This window comes from Anguilla rostrata, chromosome 7 (assembly GCF_018555375.3).
Source record: "Anguilla rostrata isolate EN2019 chromosome 7, ASM1855537v3, whole genome shotgun sequence".
In the NCBI taxonomy this organism is placed as follows: Eukaryota; Metazoa; Chordata; class Actinopteri; order Anguilliformes; family Anguillidae; genus Anguilla; species Anguilla rostrata.
In genome coordinates, this window is record NC_057939.1 from 18095361 (window position 1) to 18113888 (window position 18528).

General features: G+C 47.8%; 1 protein-coding gene across 2 annotated transcripts in view; it reads right to left on the reverse strand.

The window, feature by feature from the left end:
* Positions 1-18259, reverse strand: part of wnt5b (wingless-type MMTV integration site family, member 5b) — a 71074-nt gene extending 52815 nt beyond the window's left edge. Inside the window, exon 1 of one of the 2 annotated variants that reach the window (XM_064343382.1) lies at positions 16935-18259. Coding sequence is in view for 1 of the 2 variants with exons in the window: in XM_064343380.1 (XP_064199450.1) it covers positions 16901-16924 (24 nt within the window). In the remaining variant the exon portion in view is untranslated. Of the gene's footprint in view, positions 1-16900 lie in introns of both variants that reach the window. The other variant, XM_064343380.1, reaches the window with a different exon arrangement.
* Between the last annotated feature and the right edge of the window lie 269 nt (positions 18260-18528).

The window sequence follows — 18528 nt, forward strand, 5'->3', positions numbered from 1 at the left end:
AAGCACTGTTTACGTTCTCAACAGGGAACAACTCGAGGTAAGGGAGACAAAAGGCACAGACGTATGGACTTCTAGCATTTGTTTAAATGTTGTGTAAGGTTAATTTGAGGTATTTAGCAGAAAGTCTTCAACAATTTTGCTTTTATTTTTTTATTTTTACATACAACCATTTTAGCTGAAAGGTACCACAGCAGTGTTCCACCTGGGAAGTGAACCTGGCACACCTCAATATTTATGACACCTTCATACGAGACCTCAATATTTATCTGATAATATCTCTGATATAATAGTTCAATATCTCAGTCCTACAATGTGCTCGCACTGTCTCATCCAAGGAGACACTCAGCAAAGCCAGTGAAGACGGCACATACATGACAAGTGAGAGCAGCATACATTACATGATGAAGTGCACTTGCTCTCCATACATAACTTGTGTATGGGTGAGTGATACAGGTAATATGAGATGGCTCTGCTTCTCTGTACTGCGGTGTGTGTGTGTGTGTTTGAAGGCATGCATGTGTGCGCGCGCGTGTGTGTGTGTGTGCGTGCATGCGTGCGTGTCTGTGTGTGTGTGTGTGTGTGTGTGTGGTATGTCTGAAGGCATGCATGTGTGTGTGTGCGTGCGTGCGTGTGCATGTCTGTGTGTGTGTGTGTGTGTGTGTGTATCAGGTCCTCAAGTGCAGAAACATGAATTCTCCTGGGAGTCCACTGTGTGACAAGGGACTTTAATAATGACAGTTCCTCCCCATCTCTCTCTCTCTCCCACTGCCTCTCAAACTCTCCCTGTGTGCTGGTTCTCTTCCTCCCTCATCCTCCCTCCCTCTCTGTTCTCTCTCTCTCCCTCCCTCCGCCTCTCCACACATTCCTGCTCTCTCGCCCTCCAGCACTCTCAGCTCAGAGTGTGGACTGACTGTTCTGGCAGCTCCACTCACCAACCCCCAACACCCCCCCCCCCAACAAACACTCTCCTCTAGGGCCCACAGACTCCCACACACATTTCCCCCAACTGACAATCCTGTCTCCTCTGCATCCCATAGACTCCCCACTATGCACACACACACACACACACACACACACTCACTCCTTTCCCCTAAGTGAAATGCAGGCACACAGCCTCAAACTGACACACAGACATACTATTCGCAAGGAAAAAATGCACACATATGCACAAACAGTAAAAAAAACACACTATGAAAAACACATATGCATATTTATACATTCAAACATACACACAAAACACAAATATAACTGCATTCATGACGCAAACACTATACGCACTCACACACACACACAGATGCATGCACACACACACAGCACAAACACTCGTTCCTGGATCCACACATATTGCGGCCATTTCTCTCTCTCTCTCTCTCTCTCCCTCGTCCTCTCGCTCTGTCAGTGTGTTTGTTACTTCTCCTCCAGTGTGCTGCGCTCCACTGCCCCCTTCCTCCTTCATATCAGCTCTTGTTTCGCCCCGGTCCCCTGGAGACGTCTCCCCAGGCCTGACCCCTCTCGCTGGGGGAGACTGGCTCTGCTCCCCCCCCCCACACCACACAACACCGCTGCTCAAAAAACCTTGCGGCCCTGACAGCAAACCAGAACTCAGCCACTCCAGATGCGTGATGGGAACAGAGCAATGACAAAGAGGATTTCAGCAGGAGCCTGTGGCAGCCAGTCAGAGCCACCTCACTCTCGAACCCCGCCGCTGGGGTCCCCGGGCGCCCCCCCGAGCCATCGGCCGCCACTATCCCGCCCCAACGCAGAACCGCCGCGTGACTCGCAACAACGCGAGATCGTTCTGGGGGGGGGGGGGGGGGGGGGAGAAGAAGTTAAAATCAGCTGGAAATGTCTTCTTAATGCGAAGTCATTAAGTGCAGAGGCAGGAGTGGGGGAGAGCCTGCCAGCCGAAACCGGATTGATGGCTTGACTGCGGTGCGGACCGTCTGGTAAACGGCCCGCGTGTGGCGAACACGACCCACCTGCTGATCGCTAATGGCAAACCCAGAGCCCAGGCCGGGCCCGCGGTCCTGGGCCGGGACCAAGAACGGCCCTGGCAGCGGAATGAACCGCCATCAGGGCCCGGCTGGAGACGCGCGGGTTCAGATTCCTTCGCCTCAGCCCGGGGCGTGAGGAGGGTACCGCCCAGAGAAGGCACACACAGAGCTCGCCAAAATGGCTCCAGATCTCCAAGAGCCAAAATGGCTCCAAATATCCAAGAGCAAAAATGGCTCTGCATTTTGTATTCAGGAGCAACTTACATGAGCAATTTAAATTGGAAGCCTGGTAGTTATGATTATTCACTAATTTACTGATGTTTTATTGTTCCTTTAAGACTCCTTTTATGGATCCATATCCACACAATGACACAATGCAAAACAATGAAAAAATTCCTTTCATTTGGTGCTGTAACAGCTATAACAGAAGACAAATGAAAACAAATCTACTGGTAACCCGGATTGGTAGGATGCAAAATTGAAGCCTGGGTGAGTGTTAAAATTAAAAGTCACATGGGGTCAGCAGAGAGGAGGAAGATGGCCACAGAACTGGCACAGGGCAGGGGAAAGGGGACAGATGGCACTTAAAGAGGTGCGCATTCGCAGGGTGGAGAGGTACTGGGAGACCAGGCAGTCACACTGTCTGCAGGCCACCCTATCGCTGAGAGGCTGGAGAAGGGAGGGAGAGGAAGATGGAGGGAGCAATGTGCAGGAGGACAGAAAAAGGAGGGGATGGTTAGCACGCTTTAGCAGTGTGCTGAGAAGATCAGCAGTAGCACTAACAGCAGCAGCAGCAGTAACAGTAACAGCAGTAGCAGTAACAACTGTAGCAGCAGTAAAAGTAGTGGCAGCAGTAGCCGCAGCAGCAGTAGCAGTAGCAGTAGCAGCAGTAACAGCAGCAGCACCAGTAGCAGCAGTAACAGGAGCAGTAACAGCAGGAGTAGCACTAACAGTAGTAGTAGCAACAACAGCAGCAGTAACAGCAGTAGCAGCAGCAGCAGTAACAGCAGTAGCAGCAGTAACAGCAGCAGCAGCAGTAACAGAAGCAGCAGCAGTAACAAGAGCAGTAACAGCAGGAGTAGCACTAACAGTAGTAGTAGCAACAACAGCAGCAGTAACAGCAGTAGCAGCAGCAGCAGTAACAGCAGTAGCAGCAGCAGTAGCACTAACAGCACTAACAGCAGTAACAGTAGTAGTAGCAGCAGCAGCAGCAGCAGCCTCCCCCCTGTCACTCTAATTGCCGCGAGCGTGGCTAGGCCCCTGAGGGGGAGCTGGTGTGAAATTCTGATATGATATGTACCATTAGCTAAACTGAAAATCCCCATGCAGAGGCCAGGAAGCCCCCCTGCTAAAGTACAGTATCAGAGCTGTGCCATAAATTACACTGGAACGACACACATGGGGGGCGGGGGTGCAGCCATACGCGGGTGGGGATCAGCCGGGCTGCATGACATCCTGAGAGGGGGGCACAGCAATCTGCTCCCTAGTGGACAGAGCACTCTAACGTCTCTCTCTATCTCTCTCTCTCTCTCTCTCTCTCTTGCTCTCTCCCTCTCTCTCCCACTCTCTCGCTCTCTCCCTCTCTCTCTCCCACTCTCCCTCCTTCGCTCCCCCTCTCACTCTCTATCATTCTCCCTCTCTCTTTATCTCTCTTGCTCTCTCTCTCCCCCCCACTCCCAGATTCGTCTTACCCCCTCACAGCTGCTCCACAACTCTCCACTCAAAATCCTGGGAGAGAGCGCCCTCTGTCTGCCACTGTACTAAACACAAAAAAGCCTGCTGCATTGTTTATACTGCCCCCCCCCCCCCATAACCCCCCAACATCTCCACCCCCACCTCCCCTCCCCACCACCTCAGCAGTCCCTTCACTGGCCTTTTGCACGTGGAAAAGGTGTGAATAGCCAGGAAGCAGCCAACCCTGTATTTTTAAACTGTTACAGCAGTTCCAGTAAAATTACCACAGTAAACAGCTACAGTAAAATTACCACTGGTGCCAAATCAGTGGAGAACTGGGCGACAGTCAAAATTTAAAAGCGTTGTGTTCGCAATACGAGACGAGTGGCCCCCCTGCAAAAATCCATTTCCCCGCGGTTCTGCGAGACTGCATTTTGTCTGGCTCAGTAGAGTGGGGTGCTAACATCCTCCGTAGCTTGTACTAGATGTAGTTTGTCGCACGCACTACAAAAGCCTTAGCAGCAGGAGACACGCCGGAGTTGGGAGAGATGGCGCTGATACGGGGAAGAGAGAGAGAGAGAGAGAGAGAGAGAGAGAGTAAGAGACAGAGAGAGAGAGAGAGAGAGAGAGAGAGTAAGAGACAGAGAGAGAGAGAGAGAGAGAGAGAGAGAGAGAGTAAGAGAAGGCACCAGCCGTATCTGGAGATTTAGAGCAAGATAGTGGAAATAAATTTCATTCAGCTGCAAATGAGACCAGAGACCGAGAGGAGGAACTGCTCAGTGGCTGAGCAAAAGACCCGGGCTGATAAAGCTCCAGTCGGGAGAACAGGACGGGGAGGGGGGGAGGGGGGGAGGGGGGGGGATTGTAATTATCTTTTCTAAGCACCAAGAGAAAAATTTAATTCCAAACCCCATCCTAGAAGATGAGGAAAATGTACAGTGAGGAGTTGGTGAAGGAGAACCTCTGATGTTTGGGGTATATAAATATCCCGATTCATCAGTCCCATGACTATCCTTATCTATTGTTACACCCCAGCCAAAATGGTGACATCATCAAAATGCTGGTTGGCCACTGTTTTCAAAGTTCTGTGGAAGAACTCACTTGCTTAAAATGCACAAGCACACCAAGTAAGTGGGTAAACACAGCCCAGCTCTTCAGTGAAGAGATGCTGTAGGTCCTTTAAAACACCTGTCAGCTCTTGAAGTGTCCCTGAATAAATATGAATAAATCACCAGATCAAGCACCCATCTTAAAAATGACAGTGAATTTGCAGTAACTACGGTGTGACCTCCATTAAAATTTGTCGAAACATCTAAATCATGTGACCCTTTTTTTTTTTTGCCTCAACGCAGGTGATGTTTGTGCAGTTGCCAGCCCTCACGATCACAGGTTACGCAAGGAGCAGCGACAGAAATGAAGAGCAGCGTCCCATCTGCTGCCGGCTGACCCGCCCGTCAGAGCCACTGCAGAGGGTACAGGACATAACCCAGACCGAGCTGACTCACTCACTCTCCTCCTTCTCTATCTCTCTCCCCCTGTCCACACTCCCTTTCTCCCTCCGTCTGTCCTCCCTCTCTCTCTCTCTCTCTCCCTCTCCTCACTCCCTCTCTTAATTACAGCATTTGGGGTCACAGTAAGAGAACACGACAGTGAGAGGGAGACAGAAAACAATCGATCAATCTGAAAGATAATGGAAACAATAGATCAGACAAGGGTGACATCAATTTTATAATGTAATGACTATATATATATATTTAGGGGTGCAAAGGGGTGCAAGAAAACTCCTGGTTCAGTTCAGTATACGGTTTTGGTGTGCCATTTTGTCTTTATATATTATGTGTTTTGGTAATGTCTTGATGATAGCCGATTTCAGCTGCAATGCAAATAAAGCTCCCTGATGCTGTTGCGGATTTGATTTGACCTGATTTGATTTGAGAGTGGGAGAGCAAGTGAGAGAAAGACAACCAGGCAGGCAGTTTCAAGGTCTGTTCTTTGTTAGCTGATCGACAGCACGGTGAAGCTGCAGTGACTGAGTGTATTCAGCACTGCCAGATCAATAAAGGTAGCAGCACTCCACACATCACTCCTCCTCCTCACACACACACACACACACACACACATGCACACACACACACACACACACACACACACAGACACACACATGCACACACACACACATACACACACACAACACACACACGACACTCACACACACGACACACAACACACCTACACAACACACACACACACACCACACACAGACACACACGTCACACACACACACAACACACACACACACACACAGCACACCACACTCTCCCTCTCACCTTCACACACAACACACACACACACACAGCACACACACGCGGCACACACACACACTGCACACACACATACACACACACACAACACACACAACATGCACACCACACACTACACATATCTCTCCCAACACCCCACACACACACACACACACTCACAAACACGAACACACACACAAACATCCACCCACTTCCTTCAGGAACATTGAGAGAACATCCTCATTTCAGCACCGGGCCGAATGCCTGTGATCCAAAATGATACACTAGGTCTAAACGCAGGAGGGACTGAACACACCCAGCCCATCACCTATTTTTATTCATCGCACCTTTCTTTTTTTGTCCTATTTCACCTAAAATCTGCTAACAGAGATTATAAATACAGCGAGATCTGAGCTTTAGGAAATTTTAGCTTGAGTCGAAAGCAGAAGAGTAAAATCTACAAATATAATGTGATGGCATAGCTTTGCCACCAAAGAACATGGGTCACTCACAACAGCACTTCACAAAACACTAAAAAGCCCTCACTGAAAATTATACACTCCCCGTTTTGCAGAATCATTTCTTGCCCCAAAATAATTTATTTTTCCGGCACACAACACACTGCAATGGCGCAACTTGACCAGAGAGGGGCAACCTTTCCTACCAGATACTCCTACTGTCCATGGCTCTCCCTCTCCCTGTCTCTCTCCCACTACCTTTTTTTTCCCTCTACCTCTTCATTTCCCCCTCTTTTTCTCACTCCCCCTCTCCCTGCATCTCTGAACCTCTGCCTTTCCTTCTCCCTTTCTGGTCCCCTCTCTCTCTCTCTCTCTCTCTCTCTCTCTCCCTTTCTCACGTCTCCTAATTTTCTCTCCATCACTCTCAGTCCCTCTCCCTTCCTGCTCAGCATCTACCCCCGGGCGAGATGCCTGTGCCCCGTGTCACAGAGCTCTGGAATCTCCCGGTGACGGACAGCGCTGTGGGTGCTGTTACACACTGTTACACACTGCGACACGCAGCTACACGCAGTTACACGCAGCTACACGCAGTTACACGCATGTGACACGCAGTCACGCTCCGCGCTCCAGACCTGTGGCCACCGGTGGCCACGTTGCGCAGGCAGGCCACACGGACAGGCCTGCTGGGCAGATGCATCCCGCTCCCCCATCTGCGCAGGCCCTGCGTGGCAGCCCCCCCCACCCCCACCCCCACCCTCGCTTTGCTTCTCCATCACAGACACACAGCTGGCGGCTGTGTCCTGTTCGCAAAGGCCAAATGGAAGCATAGCAAACTCATAAATATACAAATGCATGTAAACACACAGCTTTCCTAACATAGAGCAGCATAAATCTGCACGTATGCTTGAGTGCACGCACACCCGCAACAACAAAATAACTGCATGCATGTACTGTACACACATTTGCACTCATTCACAAATTAACAAGAAAACCACTCACACATACTCACACACACACAAGCTTTCAAGTAGACGCACATACACAGTACATCAACACACACACAGTAAACCCACACAAGCACACAAACACACACACACACACACACACACACAAACCTGCAGGTGTACCCACACAAAGAACCCTCTTTGCAACAGGTCATTAACTGCCTTCCTTACAAGACAGAACATTCCGGGTTCCTTCAGTAAACCCCAGATACAGCGCCGCCTTCTTCATAGAATCTCAGGGCCCTTTCCTTGCTTGCACTACATTTTTTTAAAAATGTACAAAAAATGAATCGATCGAAATGTAAATAAACAGGAGACCACACCAACCGCCGAAAACACCAGAAGGGTCCCATTCACGGCGCGCTGTTTGGGTTGGCCGGCCGGAGGGAGCGTGATTTACAACTGATCAACATGGCAGCCGGACGCTCGTGCCATATCACCCGGGGGTCACATGGTCTCTTTCACGCTGCCAGCGTGTCCCCGAACACGTCGCTCCCTCTCTGGGCCGTGGAGGAGACGCCGCCCCCTCGGCCCGTCGTAGACCTCCTCACCCCGCCCTCCTCGCTGCTAAATGGCTTCTGACTACAGGGCTCTAGGAAATGCACTCCGTCTCCACATTACGCATTACAACGATTATCCTCCATTTGGTGCTTTTTCGCTGCTGCCTGTTTGAACTCGATTCCCAGTGCAGACTCCAGAGCGTTAGTGTCTCACGCTCAACGCTGCACAGAGAGACGTGCCCATAACACGCACAGCCCTGATTTGCAGTATGGCCCACGGTGCGTTAGGCTGGTGATAGGACATTACCCCTGTCAGAACGCACCGCGCCTGTCACAGCGGGTTACCTCTGCCAGAGCGGGAATCCCGCGACAGTATTCCAGAAACACGGATACCGTCCTGACACACGCGGCTCAGAGGGGGCTTCATGTCCTGTTAAGCACTTCTGATCCATGCAACATGATATGGGCGTGTGTGTGCATGTGTGTGCGAGTGTGTGTGCATGTGTGCCTGTTTGTGTGTGTGTGTGTGAGTGAGTGTGTGTGTGTGTTTGAGAGTTTGTTTAAATGTGTATGAGAGTATATGTGTCAGTTTGTGTGAGTATGTCTGTGTGTGAGTGAGTGTGTGTGTGTGTGTGTGTGTGTGTGTGAGAGTGTGTGTGCACTATATGTACTGCATGCATGTACTGATGACTTGGCATAGTCTCTGCATGTTGCCTAAATCTGCTTGCATGCACTTACGCTTCTCTGTGAAAGAGCATCTGTTAAATGCCTAAATCCAATGCAATGTGCTGATGAACACACGCTACAGCTAGAACAGGTTGCATTACACATACGATACAGGTGGGTGTTCACATTCACATCTTACTCATTTCTTTATCTGTCTCTGTATCTCAAGGCCAATGGCATCACAGCATTAGCCTGTTCTCTGGTTAGCAGAGGCTCTTTTCTGATACGCCTCTTCATAGCACTGCGCTGCACACTGCACTTCTAATCTTCTTTAATGGCTGTGCTGGATTCCACCTTTTCATCAGAAGGAGAGAGAGAGTAAGTGAGGGAGGATGAGAGAGAAAGCGGGAGGAAGGGAGGGAGGGAGGGAAGGAACGAGGGGCTGAGAACAGAGGAGAAAGATTGACAGAGCAAAAACAAAAATCTCTGAAATATCCTGCCCTGTAAAATAATTCCACCCCTGTACCCCCACCCCACCCCACCCCAGTACCCCGTGCACCCCCCCGTCCCATTTCGATGTGTCGCAGTCGGCATGTTTCTGTAAACGAGCGCACAAAGAGGGGTAATCAGCCGGAAAATGTGCTCGGGGCGAGGGCTTTGGGTCTTGGCTTCATTACCCTGGGATTACACCCCCCAAACCATACTGAGAGAGAGAGAGGGTGTGTGTGTGTGTACAGAGGGCAAGAGGGAGAGAGGGGGAGAGAGAAAGCACAGAGGGCAAGAGGGGGAGAGAGGGAGAGAGAGTGAGAGAGGGGGGGAGAGAGGGGGAGAGGGGGAGAGGGGGGAGACAGAGGGGGAGAGACGGGAGGAGATGGGGGAGACATGGAGAGAAAGCGAAATTGTCCACATGTCAGGGACTTTTAAGCTTGGCAAGGAAGGACAAGGCAAACAGGGCCAGTGCCATAAAAACTGGACGTGGAAAAATGGAAAATACCAATAAAGATTTGGCTGAGAACCTGTAACGCGACTCCATAATAAAAGCAATCATGCCAAAGCAGCTGAAGAGTGGGGGCCCCTCAATCAAACCCTCCCTGTACAAACCTGAGACAAAAACCCTGCAGTGTGTTTCAAATAAAAAACCCTGCAGCAAATTCAGCCTTGTGGGTCTACAGAACTGCCCTGGTACTGCTTGCAAAACTGCCAGAGACAGCTCCTCTGCTCCTGGTTCTGGTTCTAAGTGAACTGAACAGAACCTCACTTCGATCCCCGCTCCAGACCATACACTGAAAAAAACCGCAACTCTAGTCTAATGCTCTGAGAAACCGCTTTGGGGCTGCAAGCAACTGCCACGATCAACTAAGGAAAATGTATGACTCTTCAACCTTTAGACATTTGAAATCCTTGTCTAAAGGTTCTGAAGAAGACAGTTTAAACTAAGGAATGGTATTACCATTGTAAGAGCATAAGGGAATTCCAGATACAAGCAGGAGTATTTTCCATCCGCGTATACCCCACCACAACACGCTTGCCCCCAGCACCCATCCCCCAAAAGCCTGCTGCGCCTGTGTGACCCCCTAAATCTGGGGCTCTCTCTGTGGCCCCCCGTCCTGGCACCCATCCCATCGGGGTGTTAAATGACTCTATTGAAGTAGTGTTTGCTCAACTGGGCCTGGGTAATTTTCTCCCTGGTTTTTCAAGCAGTTAATGACTCCAATTAAGTCCGCTTAAGGACCGGAGGGGGGGTTCGTGGGTCACCCGCAGGGTTCTCGCTGTGCCGGGTCACCGCGGATCAGCCGGGATCTGCTCAGCTATTACACCGAACTATTATACCAGGCTATTGCTCACCTCAGCCAATCAGAGGAGAGAACCACAGCACTGAGCTCAGCGCTCCCACAGACCGGCTCCCACAGACCGACACCAGCGTCAGGTTTTACATTTCAGTTCTCGCACGGAAGAAATCCTTCCAACGCACGCTTAACCCCGAGCAACCACAGACAACTGCATTCACATCGTATCCATCAGAGGATAAATACCACAAATTATTTTTGTAATAAAATCCCTTGGCTGAATTGAAGGCAATACAAAAAAAAAAAAAAGAAAACAAAAAGAGTGGCATATAGTTTCTGGCAAAAAAAGTTTTTTGTTCAGCTGAACTTGTACTAACATGTGAATTTAATTCAAATATAAACTGAGTTGGATCGGCTATTTGTATCTTTTAGATTATTTTTAAGGAAAAAATACGAACCGCTGTCTTTCTCCGATTCAGCAACACGTTAATAATGCTGTATAGCTGCACTTACTCTTAATCTTCAGAAAAGCTCTGCACCGCAAAGCATCCAGTCAGCCGCTGCTATCGAACTGGGTAATGGTTGGAGGCCAGCATTAATGATGACATGGGGGCCTGGGATTTTGCTGATTTTGTACTTCAGTGAAAGCTTAAAAGACCCGGCTCAATTGGCAAGAACCGTTTTCATTTGAAACGCCACGGAAATCCTCAATATTGTAACTCGAATACCCGCTCGTTTATTTTCCATTTACTATGGGGAGCTCTGCCATGTTTAACCAATCGCATTGGCCGCGCTCGAGGACGTTTTATGTCAGATGACACCGGGCACAAAACAGGGCGAGCACAAGCATGGCGGTTCTGCATTACGGGGCCTCGTGCTGCCAGCCGACACACAAAGATTCCGCTCTGGAGACGCGTGGAGACGCTTCTGCCGATCCAGCCTAGTCTCCGCCACAGCTGATTCGCGCAGGCACGGATAACTCGAGGGACAGATCTGTTGCCAGGTTTCTGCTCATTCCACCTGACAGCATTCAACCATTAAAATATTCCGGAGACAAACAAGGACAGGAAAAAGGCTGCCTTTTAAATCGAAGAGCACCGGACCATCTCCGCGAGCGCTTCTGGGGAACCAGCAGCATTCTGCTTCGGGTAGAAGCGAGGCTCATTTGCGGGAACACAGAAACACTCCATTCCTTGTGGCGCACGCAGAGCTGCACAATAAAAACGCATGAGAGCAAAGCCGCTGCAATTATGTTTATAGGTGGGATCTGCACTGAAGTCAAAACTATGGCTTGGCTCTGCTTTCCCCGGCATTCAAGTGAACTGCCAATTCTGGGCCGGTGTCCATCCACCCCTTATAAAAAACAAAAAAAACAAAACAAAGCATAACGGTGAAATCTATCTGCCCTGCTGGAACAGAAGCTCCCACTTTGAAGCTCTGTCCGCTTTTGCATATTAGATTAGGCTGGAGGAAACAAGGACCATCACACCCACAAACCACCCACCCCCCCGAAACTCATCAACAACCCGCCAGACGCAGCGTTTACAGCTGTGTTTACACTGGGCCCGGCCGCAGCTCGGAAGAGGAACAAGCGAGCCCTTCCTGGGTTTGTAAACACAACTGAGCCTTGATATTTTGCATCTGTGCTAATGAGAGTCAACCTTCACCACATGGACGGTAAAAAGGGACCGAACACAGAATGGGCTCAGCGAGGGGTTTTCATGTTCTGTGGAATGGATCCAGAAAGGAAAGAAAATAATCTCTCTGTTAAAGAAAAAAAAGGACTGAAATTTAAATTCAATCTGAAAAAGACTTTACCCAAACAGCCACACTTATATGTTCTCAACAAAGAAAGCCATTGATGAATTAGCCAATTTGATTGTCTAATTATTACCAGTCACTGGTAGATGCTGCTATCTCTCCTACCCTTTAAGGGAGGTGTGAGTTTCAATATTGCCCTTCATTTGGACAGGACAGATGAGGGGAAATCTACAAAATGCTACAAAAAGCTGTAAAACAGTAAATGTTCAGCACCTAGAAGTGTCTTTTTAAAACACTTAAATGTTGTTTTATTGATAAACACTGATACATGAATTAACTGAAATAGCTGCCCTTTCAGACAAACAAGCACAGTATGGTATTTTCTATCACATCACATCCAGTTATTTGGTCAATCACAGACTAACCCCATGATAAAAAAATAAATGAAATGAGTAACATCTCAGCACAGTACTCCAAAACATCCAGCTGAACAGATACATGGAGCGTTAGTGAAGAGGCAGTGACATTGATGGTGTGACGAGAGTGATGCCCCCCCCCCCCCCGCTCTATTGCTGTACCCCCACCCCGCACCCCCACACCACTACACCCCTCCTTTGCTCATCAACCGGAGTATGGGGGCTTCTCCGCAACCATCGGTCACAAAGGAGGCACATAATAGGGCTACAAGCTGGAGCTGGCTGGCGACAAAAGACCCAGCCGCGCTGAGCTGCCGGTGGGTTTTTTTTGGGGGGGGGGGGGGTTCAGAGAGCGTTCCTCAGCAGCAGCGCCGGGCCCAGGCGGGCTCACAGAGGAGAGCGTCTGCTGCGCTGTGTGGTCCTGCTGCTCCAGGGCTTAAACAGGCGCGCGATTAGCACTTAAAAGGAAAGGGCCGGGCGGCTGAATGGACTGCGGGCTCTGCAGGGCCCATTGAGGGGCTTTGTGTGAGGGGAGGGAGCGTGGGGGGCTGCTGACAATCAGGCAGCGTTCACATCGGTATTAGTGTGAGGATGAAAGCGGTGTGCAGGTTTCGGGGGGCCGTGCGGTGCCAGTGAATAGAAAGGGAAAAGGATGGCTCTCACTGACTCAGAGGAGATTTGTGTGTGTGGGTTGGGTTTGTGTGCATTGCAAGTTCAACTTACTCCCACCAATATCTAAATTTATTACAATGGGAGGGTGATAAATTCCGCATTCCAGGCGTTTTTAATCTGGAATTCGTTGAATCATATTTAAAATTCCACATTCCTGTTTTGCCCCTTCGTAATAGGTATATTTTTGTTGAATGTTATTATAAAACAATTTAAATAACCACCATCCAGAACAGAAAGAGCAGCTTTACAGGGAGATAAGAGGATGTGTGTGTGTGTGTGTGTGTGTGTGTGTGCGTGTGTGTGTGTGCGCATGCGCGTGTGGAATACCACAGGTCCCGCAGGTGTGCTGTTGAAGGTTTTATCAATAGGCATCAGCACTCTAAAGGGTTCCCATTGCTTTTCCAGGAGGGACACAGTCAGTGTCTGCAGGTTTTCATTCCAGCCGGCAGCCCGTCAATTCACTCAACACATTCATTCACTTCACTTAATCAATGTCTTAAATCAGTCAGATCCAACCGCGCTCCTCTGCCCTCACAGTGTTCCTGGCTTACACAGCGCTCCAGACCCTCCTCTCCCCGCCCCCACCCTCAGCACTGCTCTGTCTGTAACCCCTTTCTCATCCTCACACCCCCCCCCCTCACCCCCCCGACCCCCATGGGTTTCTCACTAGATGCATTCGGCGCATGATGCAGAAATAGCAACACCAATCTAACGTCCCAATGAACTGAAACGATCCTCAGCCTGATCCGCAGAGCCACAAAGCCCCTCCCCTCCAGAAAGGAATGAACTCTGACCGCTTGTCTATCATTACCCCCGAGCCAGGCCCGGAAGATCCTGAATGGTCAGAGCCCATGGGGGAGGGAGGGATTCCACATTACCTGCCAACGTCCAACAATGCGACATCGGCTAGCGTTCTGGGACCTTGATGACAGCCCCGTGACAGAGAAGGTATATCTGACCACCAACCCCTCCCCCCACCACCTCTATTTTGGTTTGTCTCATTGTCAGAGCTGGGGGGGAGGGGGAGGGGGGTTTGGGGGGGGGGGGCTGTCACAAAGGGGCCAGGATGGAATTCAGAACCCAAGAGTGGCCAATGGGAACGCACCAGACCTGTCGACCATAACAGCGAACCCTCTTAACCTCGCAACCCATTTAGAACGGTCTCAGCTGTCTTCCCGCTTAGGAGAGCAGGTAGGGTTTTGGAGAGGGGGGGGGGGTTTACTCCAGGGAATTGGAGGTGAGGGTCAGGGACCCTAAGATCTACATTAGTTCCCAAGTTCTTGCCCAGGGGAGACCCCCCCTGAGGAGAGGAAGTTAACCGTGGGGCTGTCTCTACGTGCCGACTCCTCTCCTGAGGCTACAGCAGACCCCGTTTCTGCCAGAGATATGACCGAGAGCTTTTCTTCTGCGCAGGCCGGAGGCCTTGAGACAGGATTTCATTCCGGGACTCCTCAGCTTCACAAACAGATTTTAAATAAAGGTGTGGGAGGGGAAATTAAGCAAACATGCCTGTGCGAAATTAAACAAAGGTTTAACCTGTCAGGTGTGCTACAGGAACAAGGCCCTTTGTGACGGTCCTCGAGCGCTCTGTCAAACAGCAGCACAGCTCTCCTGCAACCTTCTCATCGGCACACTGTTCGCCTCTGAAGTAAAAGAGCCCCAAGCCGTTTCCGGTTTCATTTCTGTCCCAGGTTCAATTCACATTTACTTTTTTCTGTTTAATATTGCAGTTGCTGGACTGCTGAGAATATCTTAATTTCTCATAAAATAATTCTGCCAAATGAAAAAAGTATTATTACTATTATTATTATCATTATTATTATTACTAATAACAATTCACTGTTCGAGCTGAAACTTTAACAACGTACTTTTCTTTATAAGTCACAATCACAAAGCATTGTGCAAAATGAAAAATATAATTGAGCTTAAAAATTTATTTAAAATTATTTTTAAAGTAACATTCTATTTTTCACAGAAAATAAAGAGATAAATAATGAGAAAAAATGATTATAACATATTAAACGACACTCACTGGGCTTCCCATTAAATAATCTCCCATTAATACAATTAAATACTTTACGTCAATGAAAAATTGAATGCATTGTATTTCACAGTTTCGGAAGGAGGTATAAGGTAGAAAACGATAAATATTGAAAAATCGCAAGCATATGCGCTGGGGAAAAACGTCACACGAAAGCATGGGAATATAGCGCACTAGAACTGCAGAGAATGTTAGGAAACTTACGGAGAATTTGTTCATATAGCACGCAGACGTCCTGTAGACTAACTGAAAGAGCATGTGTAACTGACAACAGAATTCAGCTGTGGTTATATCGGCAATATGTAGCCTGTGTATGCATTGTGCAAAGTTTCTACATACTACATACAGCATGGCAGCGCCTTCAGAGCGACGTCAACAAGTGTTAAACACGCACATTCATGCAATAATGCGGCGGAAAAACATATTGAGGCACTATATATAAATAAATATATAGGCTATAAATAAAAACGAGATCCATGTAGAAAAAGACTCGCCACGAAATGCGAGTGCGTTCCACTAAATTGCTATAATTGCTAATTGCTTTGTGTAAATACAAAGCACTTTTGGCCAAGTATTGTAGCTGGATTCGCAATAAACGACTCAGTTCTGCACCACTTACGTTGTGAGGACATACATGAAGAAAATATATCGGTGGACTGGATAGGCCTAGATTTAAAATAATTTATTAGCTTTAGTAGAATAAATTGCCTGGCCTGTGACTACGTGTTAGTAGGCTATGTGCGAGGCTCACTAAAAATATAAAGTATGAATACAAATTGGCTACATGACTACTATAGTGCAGAGTTATCCACAATTAATTAGCACGCCGATGCAAAGCATGAGATAAAAGCGAGGTGTGGATGTGATTTTGAATGGCTTTATATGGTACTCACATCAAACTAAGGAATGTTAGCTGGAATGTTAGTCCACAGGTTCCAAATGGAGTTCCAAAGAAATAATTAGCCTGTAATCTGTATGGCTCTCGTTCTCTTTGATGAGTGTATCAATTACGGAATAATTGAAAGAGCATGCGTGGAATGAGATCTCCCAACTACAGTTATGCATACAAGGATTATGGTTATCAATCTGAGTGTATAATCCAGACTCGTATAGGGGCGTAAATTAAGCAATAGCCTACTTTTCGATTTACCAACGAAAAACTGTCTGTCTATAGATGAGAGCCAACGGTTATGAACGGGTCTGCAACAAGACCTACTGTCAAGTCGTCAATATGTTTTATGTCGGCTGGCAGGGTAAAAAGACGACTCTTCTGACACAAACTTCCGACCCATTTTTGTCAGTCAGCATACTTTTTCACCTACAACAGATGATTAACTGAAGAAACGAGTCCATATACAGCACCCACTTATTTAATACGACTTGTTAGACACGCGCATACGCGTGCTACTAAAAAGTAACTTGCATCAACTGTAACCACTGAACAGGCGCTTTAAGCTTTAGTAAAGAAAAAGTAACTCATTCTCTTTGTACAGTCAGGACTTCTTCGAATACATCGTTATCGGATGCAGAAAGTTATATGTTTAACAGCACAGAAGACAACAATTCAAGGCCGCTGTGAAAGTTAGTTAAAATGTACAATGAAGGGGATGGATGGTGTGACTCTTACTTGTATCTTTTGGCTAAGTGACATTCAATCTCACCGGGATGTTCGGGGCTTCCAAACCTTAGTCCGAGATCCGCAGCGAAGTCTAAGTAGCGAATGTGCAGGTTTTTACAGATGTCCGTGAAGTTATTTTTTCCTCAATGAAATAGAAGTATGATGCTGGTCTCTTTTGAAGATATTTTGTTAAATCCACCTTTGTTAAATTCTGTTTGTGTTTTTCATTCAGTTATCCAGCTTCAGATTTCGGAAAAGTCTTTTAAAAAATTCTTACAGTCCCCTCCGAAGGTTCCCTCATAAGCGCTGGCTTCTTCGTAGCATGTAGGTTTCCCCATACACTGTAACACGGTATTTTGCACTGACACATTCAAATGCAACAGGTGTCAAAATTAGAGGTCCAGGCACCAGATCAGTAGAAACCTCTTCAAGGATATTTACCCCAGATTGTTTTCTTGTTAAAAAGTAAATACGTTTAACGCACTTGTATAAAACGACAATGTTACTACTATTCCGTCATAACAAAAAGAAAAGGCTATACTACTGGCATTCCGCTTTGTGAAAATATCACATATAAACAAAGGAACTTCTACGGGAGTCTGTAAATGAACTTCAGAGGAATGTCTGTCCGATTTAATTCAATAAGCGTGTGCGTAAACCAGTCGTACCATGCCGCGAAACTTTTAAAATAACTGCAGCAAAAAAAAAAAAACCCTCTTCGCCCCTCCTTTATATAAACTAAATACATATAATCTTAAACTTCAGAGAGTTGTGAACAATGTCTGCGCTAACTTCAAGCGTCTCCTTCCGCCCGTGTCGTGTGCATTCAGTCGTTCTGACTACAGTCTGCTGGCCAGGGGGAGTTTGAATGAGTTACGATAAGTTTGTCTGCTGCCCAACTTAATGCCTGCCCTCCTCGCTCGCTCCCGGAGAGATACCCAGAGTACCCGAGCCAACCCTCGAGAACGTGCGCACAGTTTAACGAGTGAAGTCTTTGGGGAGCATATTCTTAAAATGGCAACATGCAGTAAAACTTTACCCATTTGATTTTTTTGCCTAATGTACTACTCATATGTAGACTGGAATGTATGTTCCGACTCGCGGAGGGAAATACGACTTTAAAACGGCAGACATAACCCCAACCACAAACGACGCTAATCCGAATCCATCTTCAGACTTGTAGATCCGCACAGCGCTTGCGCCTTGAATGTTGAACGATAACCTGGTTTTACATTTGCGCGGTCACGGAGCGTAATCAGAAAAGCGAAGTGACACCGGTATGTAAGTAAAACGAAATCTATGTATATCCCATGCCATTACTTTTAGAAATATAATATCTGCGATCTGGTGTTAGTTATAAACAAAGTAACTTGCAGCGTGGTGCCAACCAAGGATGCAAGCATATTGCAGTTTATTTGTGTAAATAAGAATGCATAATGATATAATAATAAGAACTGATTCAGTGCGAAGCACAATGCGGGGCACAGTTCTAAGTGCAGGCCGCATCTGTAACAGCTTTGTTGGACCGTTGTGTTTAAGGAAGTCCGGGCCAGCTCAGCTGCCAAATTCGTTCTGGATTTTTGGTTAAAGTTGGATCACAATTCTTTTGCTATATGGGAAGATTTTTGATTTGGGGC